The sequence below is a fragment of the Pan troglodytes genome, chromosome 6 (genome assembly GCF_028858775.2).
Source record: "Pan troglodytes isolate AG18354 chromosome 6, NHGRI_mPanTro3-v2.0_pri, whole genome shotgun sequence".
Classification (NCBI taxonomy): Eukaryota; Metazoa; Chordata; class Mammalia; order Primates; family Hominidae; genus Pan; species Pan troglodytes.
In genome coordinates this window covers 132919424-132942026 of record NC_072404.2, presented here as the reverse complement: position 1 = coordinate 132942026, position 22603 = coordinate 132919424, and the positions used below count along the sequence as shown (strand labels likewise).

The window sequence follows — 22603 nt, the reverse complement described above, 5'->3', positions numbered from 1 at the left end:
TTAACTAGGGCTTAATTGTGTTGATTTCTCCTTTTAAACTAGCAAAGTCTCCAGTGCTGTTTACAATAGCTACAAATATTTAGGAGATCCTAAAGGTGGTTTGGACACAGGGGAAGAAAAATGGTAGGATAAGTTAATGGGCACAGGGATACATAATAGTATTTTCAAATAAGTGTCACTTTGCCTAGAAATTCATTCTTCTATAATCTCGTTTTAAAGTAGGATATGTAAAACAGGACATGGAGCTGTTTATGAAAGAGGAGGACTGAAGGTGAAGAATCTGAACCTGACTTCTCACTCATGGCTGTACATTACAAGTTTTCTATCAACACAGAACTATCTCCATGCCTTTCCCTGTGATAACGTCTTTAAGCTATCTCACTGAGTGAATAATTTGCAAAAACAAACTGAAATCAGAAAACTATGTGAAATATGTTGTGCATGCTTTCTCCTATCCAGACAAATTTACACTTACCTGTCTGCTCCTATGACACTGAGCATCATTACATACGCAAGTGCTTTGCAGACATTAGAGTTGAACAAAAACACAAAAATGAGGAAGATAATATTCTGTTCTCATCTCCAGTTCCAAGTCTAGATGTAATATATTAAGAAACAGATCAACTTTGGCAGTCAAGATGAAAATATACTGAATCATGAATGTTTGCATTTGGTGATCGGGGCTTCATAGAGAACATATTGAGGGATTCTTGTGCTGGCACCAGCTGCTTAACCATCAAGGATTCTGTAGGTATTTCAAGTTCTTATGATCAAAACTCCTCCACACTTAAAAATAAGGGGCACCTTCATTTGGCACACAGACATTATACTGTATTGAATTCTTATTGACCTTTTCAAAGGTGAGAACACTTATTTAACAACAATACCAAAAACACAAAAAGAAACTCTTAGGTCACTGAAAATAGGGGACACTTTTGATTTTGACTGTCAAGATAACCAAGCACTTTCAGTTACTTTTGTCTGTTACTCCCAGCAATCACGTGCTGTCATGTAATCATCTGCTCAATGTCTGAGACTGTGAGACAGAACAACATTTGCTGAGCAAACTTTTTGCAACTGACATGCCTACTTCAAAACACTTTTGAAACAGTCATCCAACAAGAGTTTAAAACTCTCTCAATGTGCTACGTGGAGTATACCAAAATAAAGATTTTGGAGTTGATATTTTCAAGGAATTGACCATGCAGTTGTATAGAAAATAACATGTATGAAACATTCAGCATAGAGAAGAAAACAGCATATACTAAGTTATTTATTGTATTCATTACATTTGCTTAAAATTCATTACATCCATTACATTTTTTTAAAATACAAGAAATGTAGGAAATACCTGGGTGATTTTTTCTATTATGAGATGACTAAGGAAGCCTAAATCAGTTCCAAAAGTCAGCAGGACAAAAAAGGGAACAGGGACTCAGGGATACTTTGAAATAAAAATCTGAATGTTTTATTTGACACTTAGGCAAAGAAGAAGCATAAATTGTTTATTTTTTAAATGGAGCTTATTGTCAACAATTATTTATTAAACCTCACCTAGTGGCATCCTCCACTAGTACTTTGTTAGCAAAAGCTGTCATCCCTCTGTCTTGATCAGATGTCTCAATTCTAAGTAATCCACCTCTGCATTCTTCCTTCCTAACCCCATAGCATTTCTACCTGTCTTCCCTCCCAATTTCTCTTATGCATGGAGTCCTTAATCTTAAGCCGGTTTCTCTCCTCTTCTAATTTCTTGAAGAAAAAAAATCACTCTTTCCTGAAGGATCATTTTTCCTGATGCCTTGTCTGATGGATGCAAATAGTACATAAAAATGACATTTCTTATCTTCCCAGAATTCCTCTATGTAACTCCTGTCTCTTCCTGTCCATCATGACCATATCTGGATTCCTGAAATGGCTTCCTATTAGTCTTTCTCCTTGTAGTCAGATATAGCAAATAGTACCATCAACAATAATAATAATAGCTGTTTTATTTTCTATTATATATGCCAGAAGAATCCACAAAACTCTACAAAATAGGCAGTATTATCCCCATATTGCAGAGGATAAAACTTAAGACATAGCAAGGTTAAGTAACTTTCTTCAGTAACCTAGGTCTGTCAGCTTTCAAAATCTATGTTCTTTCTGCTATTCACAAAGCTTCTAATCATGTCCACCTTAATTCTGCTCCTCACTATCACAGTCAGTGATATATCTACATTTCCAAGCTGATTACATCATTCCCCTGATGAAAGCTCTCCACAACCAAATTCCTGAGACTGGTATACAAGGCCTCCATGACATGGCCTTCTGGCTTATTTACACTCTGGTTCTGTCTGGTTCTATGCTGATGATACCCTGCACCAACCAAGTAGTTTCATGTCCTGTGTTTCTGTTCATACAATTTCCTCTGTCCAAAATACATTTTTGTCTTTGACTCAGCCTTCAAGGCACCTGCTTTTAGAGATCCTGAACTGTCTAGCCAGGCTAAAAGCCATCAGCTAGGCTTTTGTAGTGCCCTAAGGGTACCTCTAGCTCAGCACTTCATATTGAAATGGTCTCTTTCCCCCAATCAGCCTACAAGTTCTTTGACAAAGACAATAAAGTTGTCATTTCATACCCACCATGCTCACTACACAGTGAATAGTGTCTGGCTAAGATACTCACACAAGTAATTTTTATGTGTCTGAAAGGGACATAAAGTGGAATCACTTCCCCAACCCAATTGCCATTTCCTGAGCATGGAGCCAATGTGCCCACAGTTCAAACCTTCAGGATCTTATGCTGTTTTCTTCCACACGATATACCAACTTCTGTAAATTGTGTCACACAGAACTACCGTATTTATAAGTGACCATCTTTATAATTATCTTTTATACCACTTTGTCAACATGAAAATTCATATTGATGCTTTTTCATAATACTTTGGCTTCATGGCTTTCCTTCTCCTTAATTATACCAACCTCCATCTTTTCTGCACAGTAGTCACTAATAAGAACTGTCTCTCAGGGGTATTTCTCCTATGTCATGTTTTCTAACAGTATTCTTCACCTCAAAGGGAGGCATAAGTAGAAGAAATACTATCAGTAGTAGAAATACTATTTCTAACAGTTTTCTTTACCTCAAAGGGAGATAATACAAGCTAGTCTCTACTGAATGGCCACTTTGTACAAGACGTTGTGTTAGGTACTTTACATGTACATCTCATTTAATCTTCTCAACAAGCCAGTGACCATTTACTCATTAATCTCCCACTTATTCACATCAATCTAATCTTCACTCTACTTTATTGGCAGCTCTTAATCAAAATATTCCTTCAAGGCCCTAAGTTTCATTCTTGTCACCCTTAGAATTGCATGGTGAATCATTCCATCAGAGGACATCAGCCTTGTGCCTCTTTGTGTAAGGAGGTTACTCCTCACATTATTCAGACCCAGATAGAGTCCATGCTACCTCCTTTTACTCCTGTAAAAATGCCTCTATTACATCACTAATTCGATTTGTTATTGATATGTCAATCTTTCCCACTAGTCCACAAATTCCCAAAGTATATGATTCATGTTCTACACATATTTTCATCTCCAGCTCCTAGTACACTGTATAAAATAAAGCAAGTCTTAATAAATATTTGCTGAATAATGATTCCTTACCTTATTCTTCTTTAGAAGCTTATTTAGGCACAAAAAACCCTATTATATTATTTCATTTATGTGAAATGTCCAAAAGAGACAAATTTATAGAGACGGAAAGTAGATGGGTGATTGTTTAAAGCTGGAATGGGGGAGACTTAGCTACAAAGGAATGGTAATTGGATGCTAATAGGCACAGGATTTCTTTTCAAGAGGCCAAAAATATGGTGATGATAATACAACCCTGTGAATATGCTAAAAAAACACTGAATTGTACACTTCAAAAATAATTTTAAGGCTGCCTATGCAATCAGAAAAAAAAAAGATGTTCTTCCTCTTCTCCTTTTTTCATTATTTTTAACAACCCTATTGATATATGATTCACATACCACACACTCCTTCATTATTAACACAGGGGACTCTGCTATAAACCCTTCAGAAAAATAGACTATGTCTTATTCAATTTGGTATTCCCAGGACCTAGCACAGTGTTTAGAAATTAGTAAATGCTCATTTTGAGAATGAGAGACCCACAGTACTAAATTTATTACTAGTAATATACTTAAGCTATATTTTGGCTAAATATACTTTTAAAGGTTGACTTGAGGAAATCAAACCACCATTTATAAATTAATTCCTATGGGAAAACACATACTTAACACACACAAAAAAAGTCTGTAAGGCACCTTCCGAAACTTTTCCACTCGTAAGTAAATAAAGCCCATGATTTATCTTGTAAGGCACTACCACTGCTGCAACCTAGTCCCCTCCTAGACAAATATCTGTGTCCGCTAGAAACACTCAGATTTTTTTGTAACAAATCCAGATTTTTCCAACCTCCAGGTTATGAAATACTATTCCTGGAAGAAGGCCTTTTGAGGAATGAAGTATATCCTCTTTGAGGTAAGTCCAAAACTTTTGCAGGTAGCTTTTCTTTTCATTATGCTCTCAAAGTGTATAAAAAATAAGAATGGGGCTCTAAAAAAAAAACTGTTGAATGACTGGGTATATACAAGGAAAGCCATTCATGTAAGCATGCAACCCTTTTTATAAGAATTGCCATTTCTATCTAATCCACGGTTTGCCCTTTTCCATTTTTTTGGATACTGTATTTTAAGCTACATTTTACTTTCTCTGAAATTTTTTTCATAAAAGATTATATAAAGGAATTGCAAATGCCAACTATCAAAGATATTGCTTTTGAATCAGAAACACTATTTGGAGTATACTGCCAATAAACTTCATAGTAACATATTCCCTGCCCTAACATTTACAGCAATAACTACTGAACCCACCATCACACAATTTACATAGTGAACAGCACAAGATCCATATACTGGTTTCTCTTGGAATACTTCATGTAATTTTCAGATAATTAGCTCATTCTCCAATATTGTTGTGAAATGAGTAATGACATCATCTTCATTTTGCCTCTGCATCAAAGAATTGCAGTCACTAGAAGTTATATGGTATTTGTTCAAAGCCAGGGATACAATATCATCACAATTTTACCCCTCTAATTCTCTGCTGGCAGATCAATGCTCATTCCATTAGGCTATAGTATTATTAAAATTATTAAAATAATCTTAATAATTTTTGGAGTATATTTTTAAAGATGCATATTTTGTGGTATCTTTTAAAAAGATACCACATATCATTTATATGCATGCCATATAAATAACCATTGAGGACGTTTGTCTCACTAATGAGTGAACAAAATTCTCTCCATTTCATAAAATGCATTTATTGTGATCAAATGAACCCATTATTTAAAAAATAAATTGCATTTATTTCATGTGTTTGCAAGCTTCTTAAAGCATAGGTCATGTGTTTTATTAATTGATCCATTCACAGTAGCTTACCCATAGAGGAAACATAAATATATGTAGACTAACCGATTGAATATGGAGCCAAATATATAATTGGGTAGTGTGAAGGGTTCATATGCATAATCAAAAAGTTTTCACATAGTTTCTCACCTCTTCTAGTTGGCATGCTTTGATGACGCTTCTGTATCTATATTCATCATAGGAAACACCAAAGATGATATTTTCTTTAATGGTGCCAGGCATAATCCAGGAAAACTGAGAACAGAATGAAATTCTTCCACTGTGCTTAATTTTACCCTCTGAAGGCTCCAGTTCTCCCATAATCATCATTAGAAGTGAAGTCTGGAAATAAAACCCATCATTATTAGGTCATTATCAAATCACGCTCAGGATTCACTTGCCCCCAATTATCATCCTAAGCAGAAGTGTATATTCTTATTTGTAAAGATTCTATTAACTCATTTGATTCAAAATATTTAAAATACTTCCTGTTTCAGGTACTCTGCTATGCACAAAAGATACAAGGGAAAGTAAAAGAGACAATTACAATACAGTGTGACAAGTATTATGATAGAGGTTCACAGAGAAGGGGCACATGATTCAGATAGTTGGAATAGGTTTGAAGGAAGAATGGGAAAGGTTAGTAACAGCTAACAGTTGCTAAGTGCTCACTCTGTGTCGAGTGCTGTTCTATGTGCTTTAACTATATTAATTTATTTAATCTTCACAGAAATCCTACAAAGTAGATTCATTATCTTCATATTATTAGGTACAGATTAAGTAATAGAGACATATTCAGGTAATATTGTTCCCATGAGCCTTTCTTGGAGTATAAAGTCATTTAAGAGATGATAGTACAAAAGGACTATCAGTGAACAAAGATTTATATAACTGTGAACAAAAATTAAAACTAATGGCAGAATTCGAGTTGAAAAACAAAGTTTAAATATGTTATATGTCCTGACAATAAGAAAAGTTAGAAGTAAAAACCAAATAAACAAACAAAGGAAATGGGGTATAAGTGTGGAGTGTAAAGGAAATTTGCTGATTGCTTTATTAAGAAAAGCTGAAAGTCAAAAGGTATCACTTAAAGGTAATAAATAGAGTAATAGAAGCATAAGCAGATTTAACAATACAAAGATAAATCTGAAAAAAGATACTACTACTGACTAAAACTGAGTAGAAGGAAAGGAGGTAGCAGAGGAAGAAAAAGCACTGATTTTATTTATTTATTTATTTATTTATTTAGAGACAGAGTCTCACTCTGTCGCCCAGGCTAGAGTGCAGTGGCGCGATCCCGGCTCACTGCAAGTTCTGCCTCCTGGGTTCACGCCATTCTCCTGCCTCAGCCTCCCGAGTAGCTGGGACTACAGGCACCCGCCACCACGCCTGGCTAATTTTTTGTATTTTTAGTAGAGACGGAGTTTCACTGTGTTAGCCAGGATGGTCTTGATCTCCTAACCTCAAAAAAGCACTGATTTTATCAGAGCTCATATTAGTGAACTAGAGTCACATAGAATGAAAAATTTAACATAAAGTTATTAGTATTAAGTATAGCCACTGGAACACAAATATAGACTTTTTAAAAAACCATAATACACACATATACACACACACTCACAGATACACATAGCCTACAGACAATACAGTGACTTCATAATAAAGGAAAGAAAAACATAAAACAAAACATAATAAGACAGCTCAGATGAAACAAATTTACAAAATTAGTAAATAAAAATCAAAAGGAGGTGATAGTTGCACAACTATGTGAGTATACTTTATGCCACAGAGCTATGCCCTTAAAAATGGTCAAAATGATAAATTTTATGTTATGTACATTTCACCAGAATTATTTTTTATAAAAATCTTTTTTAACAAATTCCAAAGTATATAAGCTAATCTATTCAAAAAATATTTGTGGAGGACATACTTGAAATAAAAGTATATAAGTCAGTTTTATTTTTCAATTGGCTTAACCCATCTATTAAGAGGAAAAGACTTCAGGTGAAATTAAAGACAAACCTAACTTTATGCTAACTAAAAGAGACACACCTAAAGCAAAGAATGCATAAAGGTTGAAAATGGAACTTAAAACTGTAAATACAAACAAAGAAACAAAAAAAGGACTATAATTTTCATGTTAGACATATGCAGGCCCAAATACATTCAATGAAAAAGAAAAGGCTCTTTATAATGCTAAAGTGTAATTATAAGTATCTATATATTAAATTTAAAAAGCAATATTCTTGAAGCAAAAATTACAGAACCTATAAGGAATAACAGGGAGAAACGTATGTAATAGAAGCCTTTAATTCAACTTTATCTGTTAATGACAAAGCAAGTAGAAAAAAGATAAGTGAAGATGTAGAAGACCTAAATATCATGAATAATGATGTACATTTAATATCTGAATTGAACTCTAATCTATTAATAGAAACTACACAAATATATTCTTTTATGTGGTCAGAGAGCAAGTACAAATATTGACTATTTACTGGATACACAAAAATGATAAAAATTCCAAGCAGTAGAAATAATTTGAACAACATTCTTGGAAAACAAAGAAAATTTGTTTTCTTTCTGGAAAATGTTAAACTTTCCCTTAGGATATCTTAGGTCAAAGAGGAAACAAATATAAATCAAAGCTACAGATTTTCTAGAAAACAATGTAATGGAAACACTATATATCAGAATCCATAATATACAGCTAAAGTTATTACCCAGAGGAAAATGCACAGCTTTTTAAAAAAGCGTCAAACATCTAACTCAAAAACTAGAAAAACAACAAAAAAGGAGAAGAAAAATAGAATAATTAATAAAGATAAAATTATAAATTAATGAGTTACAATACAACAGAACCGTTAAACTAATAAGTAAATCTAAAAGCTAATTCATGGAAAGCTTGTTTGGTTTTAGTAGAAACCTAATCAGGAAGAAAAGTATCAATAAAGGAGTTGCAAAAATACGATATAAGAAATGAAACAAATAAAACATAGAGAAAACTCATAAGGGACTGCTTGGAAAAAAAATTCAAAACAGGTAACTCCAGTGCTATTTAAACAGAATCAGGGGAAAAGAAGACAAGTTTCCAAATTTTTTTTATTGGGTAACAATAATATTAATGGCTGTGCACAGTGGCTCATGCCTGTAATCCCAACACTTTGGGAGGCCGAGGCAGGCAGATCATGAGGTCAAGAGATCAATACCATCCTGGCCAACATGGTGAAACCCCATCTCTACTAAAAATACAAAAATTAGCTGAGTGTGGTTGTGCGTGCCTGTAGTCCCAGCTACTTGGGAGGGTGAGGCAGGAGAATTGCTTGAGCCCGGGAGGCAGAGGTTGCAGTGAGCCGAGATCGCACCACTGTGCTCCAGCCTGGTGACAGTAAGACTCTGTCTCAAAAATAATAATAATATTAATAACAAAATCTTATAGAGATTACTTGGAAATATAGATTTAATCTTATTTATGAATATAAATACAAAAAAATTAAATAATATACCATTGACCCTTTATCAACATGAAGGTTAGGGGTGCCAACCCACTGTATAGTCAAAAATCCACATATAATTTTTGACTCCACAAAAACTTAACTACTAATAGCCTATTGTTGAGTGGAAACCTTACAGATAACATAAACAGTCAATTAACACATATTTCATATTTTGTATTTTGCAAAAAGTGCAAGACTTCACACCTGCTGGCATAGCTGCACTGATGGTTTCACATTTTCTTTTCTTTTGTTACAACAGTCTTTATACTGGGTTCATTTATCTCAAAATTGCAGGCAACTGTAGCTGCAGACCTCAATATATGGTAAATACCAAGCAATTCAACTTCTTTTCTTGTACTGTTACAGCTTTTCCGTGCATCACTAGTGGCACTTTGTATGGATTGCTTGATGTTATTCAAGGTTTATGGCATTGCACTAAACATGATGAAAAATATGCGAGAACCACTAGAGATCACTTTTTACTGCAATATGCAATTTACTGGAGAGAGAACTGCTCACATGGAGATGATTAGCATCACGTGGTGTTTTAAATGGCTATCCACAATGCTTGAGCTTACCGTAATAGCAACAGGAAGTGGCTTCCAAATTATTACAGTAGTACCATATGTACTACAATTAGTTTTATGCCATTATGATTTAATACTACATTTTTATGTTTATTTACATTTCTCTTTACTGTGAATGGTGCCAGGTAGAGTAGGTGTTATTGTGTGTTAAGTTTTGTTAAATTTTAACTTTTTATAATAGATTGTGTATATTTTACAGTAGCAAATGATAAAATAGGCTAGTATCTATATATATTTTATGCATTCATGGCATATCTTACTTTTTCTTAATTTTCTCGATATTTCTAGGCTAGACAGTTTGTGAGTTTTTTCAAATTGTCAAAAAACCCCAAAAATTTTCCAATGTATTAATTGAGAAAAAATTCACAAATAAGTGGACCCATGCAGTTCAAGCCTGTATTGTTTAAGGGTCAATTGTATTAGCAAGTGTACTCCAGGAGTATATCAAAAGAATAAGGCATCAATGGTTGTCTGTATTTGGTCTTTTCTTTCCTCTTATTCTTTCTAATTTCATTCTGGTCAAGTTTGACCTTCTCTACTATTGCTTTCATTAAGTCGTGAGTTATCTCCGTATTTCAAAAGACACCGGTTAATTATAACAGTTTCATCTTACTTGATGAATGAGCACTTGACCTAGTTGATAACACCCTTCTGCTTGACATCAGTTGGGTTCCGGGATATCACATTCATTCACTAGCTTTGTCTTCTCAGACTTTTATTTTATTGGGTTTTCTTCACCCACCTCCTTAACCTCTAATACTTAGAATGCCCTTAGGCTAACCCCTACACCCCTTTCTCTTCTTATAAACCCTCTTTCCTTTAGAATCTTATCCAGCCCCATCTTCACACTACCAGCCCCCTCTTCCTTGAAACTTGACTTGTACATCCAACTAACCTCTCTATTTGGATGTCAAATAGGCATTTCAAACTTAATATCCCCAAACCAAACTCCATCCAAAACCTGTTTCTCCCATTATCATTCTAGTAAACGGCACCTTTATCCTTCCAGTTACTCAGTCCAGAAAGCTTGGAATCATCTTTGACTCCTCTGTGACTTTTCTCATATGCCATTGTTCAACTTATCCATTAATTCTATTGGATCTTCCTTCAAAGCATGTTCTGAATCTGATCACTTCCTACTATACTACTTCCACCACTACCTGGATCAAGCCACCATCATCACTTGCCTGAATTGGCACAATAGACTCCTAACTCATCTCCTTGCTTCCTCCCTTGTCTCCCTACAGAATAGCCTAAAAACATTAGCCAAAGTGGCCCTGTTACTTCTGTTTAAAACTCTCCAGTGGCCTCTAATCTCACCCAGAGAAATAAGCCTTAGTCTTTACGAGCACTTTATGGTTTACCCCCTACCTCCACCGCCGATTACTTCTCTGACAGTATTCTACCCTCCCTGTCTTACTCTATGCCAGCCTCAGTGACCTCCTTACTGTTCTTCAAACCAGACAGGTATAGTCAGTCCCATCTGAAAGCTTTGCACTTGCTTCACCTGCTACTTGGAAGACTCTTACCAGAGTCTGCATTCCCTAATCCCTCATCTCCTGCAAGTCTTTGTTCAAATGTTACCTTTCAATGTTTAAAGGCCACTTATATTTTTATTTTTGATGAGATATCTATTCAATCCTTTGTACATTTTCCTAATGAGTTGGTGATATTTTTCATTATGATTCTAGGATCACTTTATATAGAGAGAAATTCCTCCTGTGTATAAGTTGAAATGATATTTTACACTACTTATAATAAAAGAAATGCAAGTTAAGAATACATTGACATACTATTTTCCCTATAAGATGAGAAACTTTTTAAATTAGATAATATCATCTGTTAGTAATGCTGTGGGGAAATCAGCACTCTATTTAGAGTGTATGGCATGAGTACGAATTGGTACAAATTTCAGGGAAGGACATTTGACGACATCTACCAAAATCACAAGTACACAAATGCTTGACCATTTATAGGAAGCCTACTGATACAATTGCAGATGTGCTAAATGATATGTATATAAAGTTATTTGTAGCGTTGTTCTTTGTGTTAACAAAATATTGGAAACAACCCAAATGTCAATCAATAGTGATTCATTATATCATAGAATATCCATCCATATGATAGAATACTATGCATCTATTTAAATGTGTGTGCATGTGTGTGTGTGTGTGTGTGTGTCCTTGTTCAGGCTGCTATAACAAAATACCATGAACTGTGTGGCTTATAAACAACAGGAATTTATTTCTCACAGTTCTGGAGGCTGGGAAGTCCAAGATCAAGGTGCCAGCAGATTTGGGTCTGCTAAGAGACTCCTGATTCCTGGATAGCCAGCTGTCTTCCTGCTGTGTTCTCACATGGCAGAAAGGGGTGAGGGTCTCTCTAAGGGGTGAGGGTCTCTCTAAGGTTTCTTTTATAAAGACACTAATCTCATTTACTAAAGACTTCACCCTCATGGACTAATCACCTCCCAAAGGCCCCACCCTGCAATACCATCACCTTGGGAATTAGGATTTCAACATATGAATGGCAGGGGAGAGACAGAAATATTCAGCAGTCTGAACATATGTGCAAGTCCTCTGTGCTTTGAATATGGAAAGTTGTCCAAGATAGTGGGAAAAGCAAGAAACAAAACTCTGCATATTGTTACATAAAAAGAGAGGTGGGGAACAATAAAAAATATATATTGATTACATATAGAGAGAGAAACATCTCTGGAAAGATACTAAAAAAAATTACCTGGATTGGCTACCTTGGTTGGATGAGGGAATGTAGGAGAATGGAAAATGGACAGATGAGAGACAGTAAAGAAAGGAATAATTTCCAACTTTTTATATATTTTAATTTTCATTTTTAAATTTTAATAAATAATATCACCTGAAATATATTCAGAAGAAAGGAAGGTCATGTAACAGATATCTTTTTGATGTTTGTTTCAGTAAATTTTACAATTCTTATTACATGGGAAAAAATCTGAATTACCTCATTTCTATATAAAATTCCTTTGTACAAAATTAAACCTAGAAGTGATATTTTCACATAGTACAGCTTTATAAACCTAAACACAATATAGCTCTGATAATCCAGGTTAAATATATATATATGCATATTGGACCAGACACAGTGGCTCATGCCTATAAACCCAGCACTTTGGGAGGCTGAAGCAGAAAGGTCAATTGAGCCCAGGAGTTCAAGGTTACAGTGAGCTATGATCACACCACTGAAGTTCAGCCTGGGTGACAGAGTAAGACCTAATCTCTAAAAAGAATAAAATTTTAAAAATTAAATAAAATAAATCATGTGTAGTGTCATATATATATGTGTGTGTGTATATATATATATTCAATGATGTTTTTAACTTCATATCTCTCAAAATTCCAAAATATTGATAAAACTATTTGCAGACATGTATTCTGTATAAAAAGCAAGCAAAAACGTGAGCTAATAGCTTATTCTATACATATGAGTCCCAGTTATTACAAGAATAAGCTAAAACTCCGTACCATAGTGAGGCAATGATCAATAATAGAGACAAGGTGGTGTCAGGAATTGTCAGCAACAGCACTGCTTCAGCTGTGATGCAGACAACAGAAGGACTGAAACTCCCCACACACTGGTGAGATGCCATAAGCCAGCTTTCAGTCAAGGGCGTCCAGTGATGCAAAATTCTATACTAATATTGCTTCACTAAAATAATTCAAGGAAGTTTCATAAGTGCAAGACATTTAATGTAGACTAGAACAACTACCAACAAAAATCTATTTCCTAAAGATATTCAGTTAAATTTCTATAATATACCTGTCAAGTGCTAGGCACTTGTTGACAGTCCTTGGAATATAAAAATAAAGAAGACATGATCCTTTTGCAGCCTAGATGATTATTAATAGGGGAGAGTGACAAAAGTCAACAACGTTATTACTTTATCAGTAAAGTAACAAAGTAACAGAAAATCTAGAAATATAAAATATACCCAAAATTTCAGAGATAACAACTTGATAAATTTATCCTTCCAGACACACATATATACATACATATGATTTTATGAAAAATGGATCATAATGTACATACATTTTGTAACTTGTACATAACATTTTGTAACTCTTTATTCATTTAAGAGTATATCATATACATCCGTCACAGTCATTCTTTAACAAACCTTTTGTTGGCTGAATAACATGCCATTATAGAACTACACCAAAATTTATCTAATCAAACCCCTATTATTCAACATTTATAGGGCTCCCCCCACCCAATTTTTGGCTCCTGAAAGCAGTGTTATAATGAAGAGCTTTACATAAGATCTCTGCAAACATATTTGGGTAAGTTATAGAAGTAGAAGAACTATTAGGTTATCTTTTAAGCTTCTGATACAAATTACCAAATTGTATTGAGTGGGTAAGATTTAACTTAAAATGTTAATATTTTCAATTATTCAATCTTATATTTTAGCTAGATCTTTTGTCCAAAAAAAACTATAAATTGTTCCATTCCTAATACTACTAAAAGGCAGCCTCCTAGACTGAGTTGGTAAACTCCGTTTCTCAGAAGTGTTTAAATATTCCCAAGGGACCACTGCCTTCCTCTAACTCTGCCTTCATAGCTGCTTTTCATAAGCTACAACTGCACTGTCAGCCAGTAATTATCTGCTCATCAATTTTTAATAAAACTGCCTGAAATTTAATTGCCAGTAAGTCTTGGAATTTGTAATTCCAAAGCTATTTTTGCACATCTATCATAGAATTGATCTTGAAGACATACGCAGAATTAATTTTAAAAATTCTATGAAACACAATTACTACCTTTTCATAAATAAACATCCTTGTTTAGATCATTGCTAACTTATTTAGTATCAGCCCCTCCTATGGTATAATTTTTAAATAGTGAACACTGCTAGTAATAATATACAAGATATAGAAGAAAAATAATAACATTTTAAGAAAGAAAATGTTTTTGTAAGAAAAAATGCACAATTCCAGCTATTTTGTTTTAAAAGCTGTTTCGTATGTAGGAAAACAACTGGAGAGAGAAACAACCAAATTGTATTATTAGCATTGCGAACACCAATTTTTTTTATTTTTATTTTTGAGCCTATCACCTAGGCTAGGGTACAGTGGTGCAATCATGGCTCACTGCAGCCTCCACCTCTCAGGCTCAGGTGATCCTCCCACCTCAGCCTCCCAAGTAGCTGGGACTACAGGCACACACCACCACACCCAGCTATTTTCTTTTGTTTGTATTTTTTGTAGAGGTGGGGTTTGCCATGTTGCCCACGCTGGTCTCAAACTCCTGGACTCAAGCAATTCACCTGCCTCTGCCTCCAAAAGTGCTAGGATTACAAGTGTGAGCCACTGCACCCAGCCTGACACCAAATTTATTGAGTGGAAATTTTTTGTGGCATTTTGTTTCCCAATTCTCATATTCAATTCTTCAAAATATGGTTCTCCTCATCTTAGATATTGATAAATAATTGCCTTTCAGGAGTCTTTCTTAATTTCTATTTTCATTAACATTTTTACCTACAGCAGCAGCACTGCTTCCCTCTTACTTACTTCCTTCTTTTCTTCCTTCCTCCTACTTCCTTTCTTCCTCATTTCCTTCTTTCTTCCTTCCTCTCTTTCTTTTTCTGTTTGTCTTAGATTATTCGGTATAATTCTAGAAAGTATTTTGAAAAGCTTCAAGAGACCACTAAACTTTTTCTCACATTTCTACAAAGTACCACAGCTAAAATGACAATCAAATGGGAACAAGGAACCATTTTATAGACTTCTGAAGCAAATACCTATTGCCCTTTAGCCCATTCTAATACTAGAAAGCTCTTTATCATCTCTAATTTGATTCTTTCATGTCTTTAAATTTATTTCCTCAATAGTTAAAAGAGAGCAAGTGTTTACCATTATCTACACAATGGGTTATATTCTTGAAGATCACTACAAAGTCTTCTCCTGACAATAAAGTTTTGGTCCTTTTGCTGTTTTTTCTTTCTAATCTACTATTTTTTCAGATGTATCTCCAAATATGCCAGGTTAAGTTGTTCTTAGGGTGGGATATGGAGAAGAGGATGACCACTGAATAAATTAACATTCCTATGTATTTCCTCAAAAAACTATCCCACTAAATAATTTTTCCTTATAATATATCATAAGCGAATCTAAATCTATTCTGAAAATTCTAATGTTAACAAAAATGGGGACCTTTTGCTTATGTGGTTACTAAGGCAAAATGTAAGTCATGATTTTCCTGGACCAGCTCTGAAAAAATGTCTGTTCTGGTTAAGAATGGATAAAATGGATGATTTGTTTATTCAATAAAGTTATTGAATGCTCGCCATGTGCAAGATACAGTGTTGAATGTGGTGCAAAATATAAAGATGTGGAAGAAAAAACCACTGAAAATAATACGAGGAAATAAAAAACTAGAGTAAATTATCAGTGGAACAATTTCTATTATACAAGACACTACACCCATACATTCTCCTAATGCTCATGTAAGAATTTCTCCAAAAATACCTTCCAGCACTACAAACTAGAAAAAAAAAGAGACATGAATACCAAATTAAGTTCTTAATAGTGAAGAACAAAAGAACTACCTTGCCTGCTCCAGTGGATCCAGCAACCGCCAACAACTGTCCTCTTTCTATCTTGAAATTAATATCTTTCAGGACAGGAGTACCAAGAAGTGAGAAATTACTGAAGAAGAGGCTGTCATCACCATTAGAAGTTTTTCTATTGTTATTGTTTTGTTTTGCTTTCTCAAATAATTCCCCAAATCCCTGTTAAAAAAAAACACACACACACACATCAAAAATAAAAGATGAGTTTGTCAGATATTTTCAATAGATGCTTGTTTTATGTACAATTAGTTTGAAAAGCACATGGCCCATGATCCATTACACTGTATACATTATTACTTTATAGTACATAATTATATAGCATACGGTTTCTAGAGGACATGATCTAAAACTAAGATATTTGCCCATTATCAAGTTAAAGATTTTTTAATTTCAGTAAAGACTGAATACATACATGAATACATACACATACACACACACACACACACACACCCTCTTCTCCTATAAGCGGGGTACATAAACACTATTATTTAATCTTCAGCATTAACATGAGATAGATTTTATAATCCTCCTCTTTCAAAGCTGTAGACTGTGACTCAGCAGTTAAATGACTAAAGTCACACAGCTTTAAAGTCACTACCCAAATCTGAATTCTACTCCATCACACTGGTAGCACCCTCCTCTGAGAAGCTCAAAGCATTTCTTTAAGTAATTATTGTTGAATATAAATATGAAGAGATTGCCAGATAATTCAAATGAATTCATTTCACAAAAGTAGCTACGAAGAAGTAATTCCCTTTTAAAAATTCCTTGCCTCACTATTGCCCCCGTGGGAAGCTTTAGCATAGTGGTCTTCAAATCAAAGTAAACAGTCCTAAAGAATGATCAGGAAGAAGCAGATGCACTTTGTTTTAAGGGACTCTATTAACTCTCTCCTAAAATTAACCTGCCTGAGAACCTATCATTTCTCCTGACCTACTTCCCTCTCATGAGTCCTTCCCTCATTTTATACAGACAGCCTTCTCACTTACCATGCAAGGGAGTATAGTACTAGTCTTATTACGTTGCACTTTCTGGAGTAGGAAAACCTCTGGGACTCAAACAAAGGGACCATGAGAGAATGACTTTTTCTTGAAAGAGGCTCCCATAAAAGCAAAGGCAGAAATACTGAAGGAGGCAGTATTTTATTTCACCCAGATTTCAAACCTAAGGCAATCTACGTGTCCTATCTATTCTTAGAGTCAAATTGCAGAAATAAGTAGGGGAATAAGGCATTTTAATTAACAAATTATTTAATTATTTTAATTTTAATCATTTAATTAATTAATAATAGTTATTACTTATCTGTATTTTAAAGTCAGACTTTTCCTGACAGAAAGCAAGTTATATTTAGCTGATTGACTTGACAATAAGAACCAATTTTATAAATTAATTTCTTTTCCATAAATTGAATGCACTGAAACTGCAGCTTCAGGGTTTTGAAGAAATCCATGTATAGCATACTTAAGCAGTATAAAATACATAAGAAACTACATTATTTGCCACCACTTAAAACTATGTTGAAATATTTATAAGTTAACTTAAAAGTGTGTCAGGGGTACATAGGTTTTCAAAATTCTTTTAAGGCATATATAAACAATCATGCTTGAAGACTACTGCTTTTAGTTTTTTATTATATGGGTAGCTAACAATGAAAGTATTTTAAAATGAGACAAAGGCATTTGTTATTCCCTTATTCATTTATTTATCTCATAAATATTTATTGAGTATAATCTCTGTGTTAGAAACTACTTCAAACATCCTACATGGGAGAATGACAAACGAATTAATATTGCAATGTGCTTGGTGCTACAATTGAAATCACACCACGTCATATGGCAGTACATTCAAGAGAACAACCGACTCACCCTTGACCAAATAAATGACATACATGCTAGGCTATGAAGGATGTAAGTAGGATTTCACAGGACTAAGAAATGGTTATAGGTGTTCCGGGAAGATGGATCTGCATGCACAATGATTTAGGCACAAAGGAACAAAATATATCTCAGGAATGGTGTGAGTGGCTGGATCAGATGTATATGGCAAGGTGACAAAGGCTATTAACCTAAAAGTTGTGAGTATCATGCTTAGAAGTGGGACTTTTATCCAATAAGCACTTGTACCAGTGGAAGACTGTTGTTACTAATAACTTTTATTTCTGATTACAGAAGACACATTTCAAGAAATTTGGAAAACATAGAAAACCAGAAATGAGAAAAGAGAAATCACCTGTAGTTGTACCACTGAGAACTATGTTTAACATTTCAATGGATATCACTCCACACATTTATATTTATATTTACATTTAATAAATATGTATATTTACATATACTAAAAATCATATATACAGGTCAGCTGCAATGACTCATGCCTGTAATCCCTGCACTTGGGGTGTCCAAGGCAGGAGGATTGTTTGAGAACAGGAGTTCAAGACCAGCCTGGGAAACGTAGTGAGACCCTGTCTCTACAAAAAAATTAAAAATTAGGTAGGTGGCCAGGCGTGGTGGCTCACACCTGTAATCCCAGCACTTTGGGAGGCCGAGGTGAGTGGATCACGAGGTCAGGAGTTCAAGACAAGCCTGGCCAAGATGGTGAAACCCCGTCTCTACGAAAAATACAAAAATTAGCTGGGCACAGTGGCAGGCACCTGTAATCCCAGCTACTCAGGAGGCTGAGGCAGGAGAATTACTTGAACCCGGGCAGCAGAGGTTCCAGTGAGCCAAGATCGCACCACTGCACTCCAGCCTGGGTGACAGAGTGAGACTCTGTCTCAAAAAATAAAATAAAATAAAATAAAATAAAATAAAATAAAATTAGCTAGGCATGGTGGTGTGTGTCTGTAGCCCTAGCTACTCAGTAGGCTAAGGCAGGAGGATCACTTGAGCCCAAGTTCAAGGTTACAGTGAGCTATGATTGTGCCACTGCACTCCAGCCCACGTGATAGAGCAAGACTCTATCTCTTAAAGAAAAAAAAAATCATATATGTGATTTAAAAAAAATAATAAGTGATGATATGCTGAGTGAGAAAGGGCTTTGGAGTCACAGAAGCCTAGCCTGACATTTTAGCTCTGCCCTAGCTAGTTGTGTAACCATGCTTGAGTTACTTAAACTGTCTAAGCCTCAGCTTCCTAATATGTTAATAGGAATGTTACTTACTCTCAGGTTTGGAGCAAGGGAGGAGTCGTATATAACTCACCAGGGACTTGCCTCTCAGGGATGCTATCAAAGGAGACAGAGAATACACTAAAATGAGTGCGTTTATGAAGCTTGGGAAGTGATGAACAAGAACCTTGAGGTACACGCAGGAAATTTGGAAACATATGTATGAAGTTCAAGGAAGAAACTGAAGCCAGAGATGCGCATTTGAGAGTCATCAGCACGTTGGTTATCACTTGAGCCTGAGAGAGGTCACCCACGGAGAACATAAAAAGCCAGAAGGAGGCTGATATGGTTTGGCTATGTCCTCACCCAAATCTCATCTTGAATTATAGCTCCCATAATTCCCATGTGTTGTGGGAGGGACCCAGTGGGAGATAATTGAATCATGGGGGAGGGTCTTGCCCATCCTATTCTCGTGATAGTGAAGAAGTCTCACAAGACCTGGTGGTTTTACAAAGGGAAGTTTCCCTGCACAAGTTCTATGCTCTTATCTGCCTCCATGTGAGACATGCCTTTCATCATCCACCATGATTGTGAGGCCTCCCCAGCCACATGGAACTGTGAGTCCCTCAAACCCCTTTCTTCTGTAAATTGCCCATTCTTGGGTATGTCTTTATCAGCAACGTGAAAACAGACTAACACAGAGGCCTAGGTGGGGACCCACTGGCCCATCATCACTTAAGTGGCAAGCACGGCAGACTTGGAAGTCATGGTCTGAGGCCAAAATAATCTGGAAAGAACGGTTCACTGAAGCTAAATTAAATGATAAATTCCACAAGAGTATAACAGTTTTAATAGATTGGTGATAGCAGAATCTATGTTGTAGTGGGGAGAAGTCCACAAAAAGTGAAGAAGTGAGAACAGCCTTGACAGCAAAGGGAAGAAGAGTGATAAGGTTTTGGGCATGAGGTTGCGTGAGCAAAAGTCAGGAAAGAAATTGTTTGACTTGAAAATATTTAAACATGAGAAGGAGTCAGTTGACAAAAGATGTTGAAGCTTCTGGAGGAAGAATAATTGCTGGTCCCCTGTTCTGAGAAGATGAAGCAAAATAGAATAGTTCAGACAAGGGTAAGAAGAAGTATACATCTTTCTCTTAGACACAAAAGAAGAAAAAGATAATTCCAAAGGTGAAGAGAGAAGTTGGAAACATTCAAATATGACGGTGGCCTCTATTTTCTCTATTGTGGGAGACAAGGCTATCTACTGGGGGTGAACAGATCCTGAGAAAAGATGGGAATTTTGTGAATGTGATAAAAATCTGGAATAGCCTTTAGGGAAATGGTAAAGGAAATTAAAGACAAATGAAAGGATTTCCCAAGAAGGATTATAGACCCATATAAGGTTTAAACAATAAATGTATAAAACTTACAGTTGACTAGAGTCAACAGATAGCACTACTGTTACCCAGATAGCACTTCCTTCTCCAAAATTGATAAAGTAAGTGTTAAGTGTTCTGTAGGAAAAAGAAAAATCACCAAAAGGAAAAGGGAATTGAGAGTGCAGCTGAGAGAATGAAATTATTGTTCTTCGAATAAGCAGAGGTTAAATCAGGAGGAGTTCAAAAGGAAGAATTAAAGAGACTAGAAATCCTGATGAAATGGAAAGGCAGTAAATGTAGAATTAAAAGACTCAAACAGTTGGAAGATTAGGAAATTCCAAGCTGAGAAAGAGATTTCAGAGTGCAACATTTCCAAAGTGAGGTAAGTCCAGGTGCTAACAAAACTCAGGATATGACTAAGAGAGAAAGCTTCTGAAGAAGTCACTACAAAATATAAGTTCTAAGTACAGTATTGGAAGACTTGTTTATATGGACATTGAAGTCGCAAACAGGAAGTTTAACAAGCATCACCATCATAAGTAAATGCCATCAAGGGGTGCCCAGAGTTTAGGTGACAAAGACTGGAGGAGGAGGATGCCACCAGATGGAAGACAACAGTTTAGTGAAAGGGCTCTAGCCTATGACATTTGGGACTAAAATCCATTTTCAGTCCTTGCCAGTTGTGTGAGCTGAGCCAAGTCCCTAAACTTTTTGAAGCCTCCATTTTATTATTGGTGAAATGAAAATATTAATTTTATTTAGGTCATAGAAATGCTGTGAGAATTAAGTGGGACAAAACATATAAAGTGCTTATCCTAGTGCCTGGCACATAGTAAGGGCTCAAGCATGCTACCTATTTGATTAGATGGAGTGAGACACGAATTGAGGGTTTTTGCACCAGAGTAGGAAAATAATGACCTGAAAGTAGTAGAAAATGTCAAACTGCATATTTTTCCTTCATGCCTACAAAGACACTTGAAATTCCTAAAATCAAAGTAAAATAAATCTGATCCACAAACTTTTCTACAAAACAATTTTGCTAGGCAGATGGGAATTACTCTTACTATATCTTTAAAAAATGAAGTAAAATGAAGCGCTGGTGCTCAAGTTACTTATATCAATGAATCCAAAGTATGACATTAAGAAAGATTTTAGACCTAGGACATTGGTTTTATACCTCCTACCTTTACACAACCCATGTAAGTGAGAAGAAACTAAAACTTCAACAGGTGTGCTCAATAATCAAATATTGCACTTCAGAGACTAAAAATCATTGATAATATTTTTTATGTGGAGCAGTATGATAGAATTTGTAACAGTGGATGAAAATAGGTTTAAAATGGTAGAAAACAATACACTGGTATATCTCTCTCGCATCCTTTTATCGGCTGGTATATATAAAGCACTTTAGACTGGAACTTGCAATCAGAGAAGCTAATGTTTATTGAGGAACCACTGTGTGCATGGTACTCTGATGAATGTTTTACCTAAATTCTCTCCTTCAGTCTTCACAACAAACTTGCAAGGTAAATATTAATATTCTCCATTTTACACATGGAGAGCCAGAGGGCCCACAAAGTTAAGTAACTTGACTTAGATTACACAGAAAGTAAATGGCAGAGCCAGGATTCAAACCCAGCTCCAAAACTTATGATCTCTGTATTATTTCCTGATCTGTTATGTGAAACAAATTGTATGACTTAAAAATAAAAAAAGCTTTCATATTGCATTTAATATTCCTCCACTTCTTTTTATTTTTATTTTCATTTTTTTTTCTTTTTCAGACAGAGTCTCGCCTTGTTGCCCAGGCTGGAGTGCAGTGGCGTGATCTCAGCTCACTGCAACCTCCGCCTCCCAGGTTCAAGTGATTCTCCTGCCTCAGCCTCCCGAGCAGCTGGGACTACAGCATCTGCCACCATGCCCAGTTAATTTTTTGTATTTTTAGTAGAGACCGGGTTTTACCATGTTGGCCAGGCTGGT

At 35.4% G+C, this 22603-nt stretch overlaps 1 protein-coding gene and 1 long non-coding RNA gene across 2 annotated transcripts in view; one reads left to right on the top strand and one right to left on the bottom strand.

Moving 5' to 3' along the window:
- Positions 1–22603, bottom strand: part of CFTR (CF transmembrane conductance regulator) — a 183074-nt gene that overhangs the window by 102491 nt on the left and 57980 nt on the right. The window contains 2 exon segments of the mRNA NM_001079917.1: positions 5606–5797; positions 16123–16305. Of these exon segments, the coding sequence (NP_001073386.1) occupies positions 5606–5797; positions 16123–16305 (375 nt within the window).
- On the top strand, positions 587–22430 carry LOC112209805 (uncharacterized). The gene is made up of 3 exons (XR_002944726.1): positions 587–747; positions 4470–4529; positions 22412–22430. It is a non-coding gene; the product is annotated as an uncharacterized LOC112209805 (long non-coding RNA).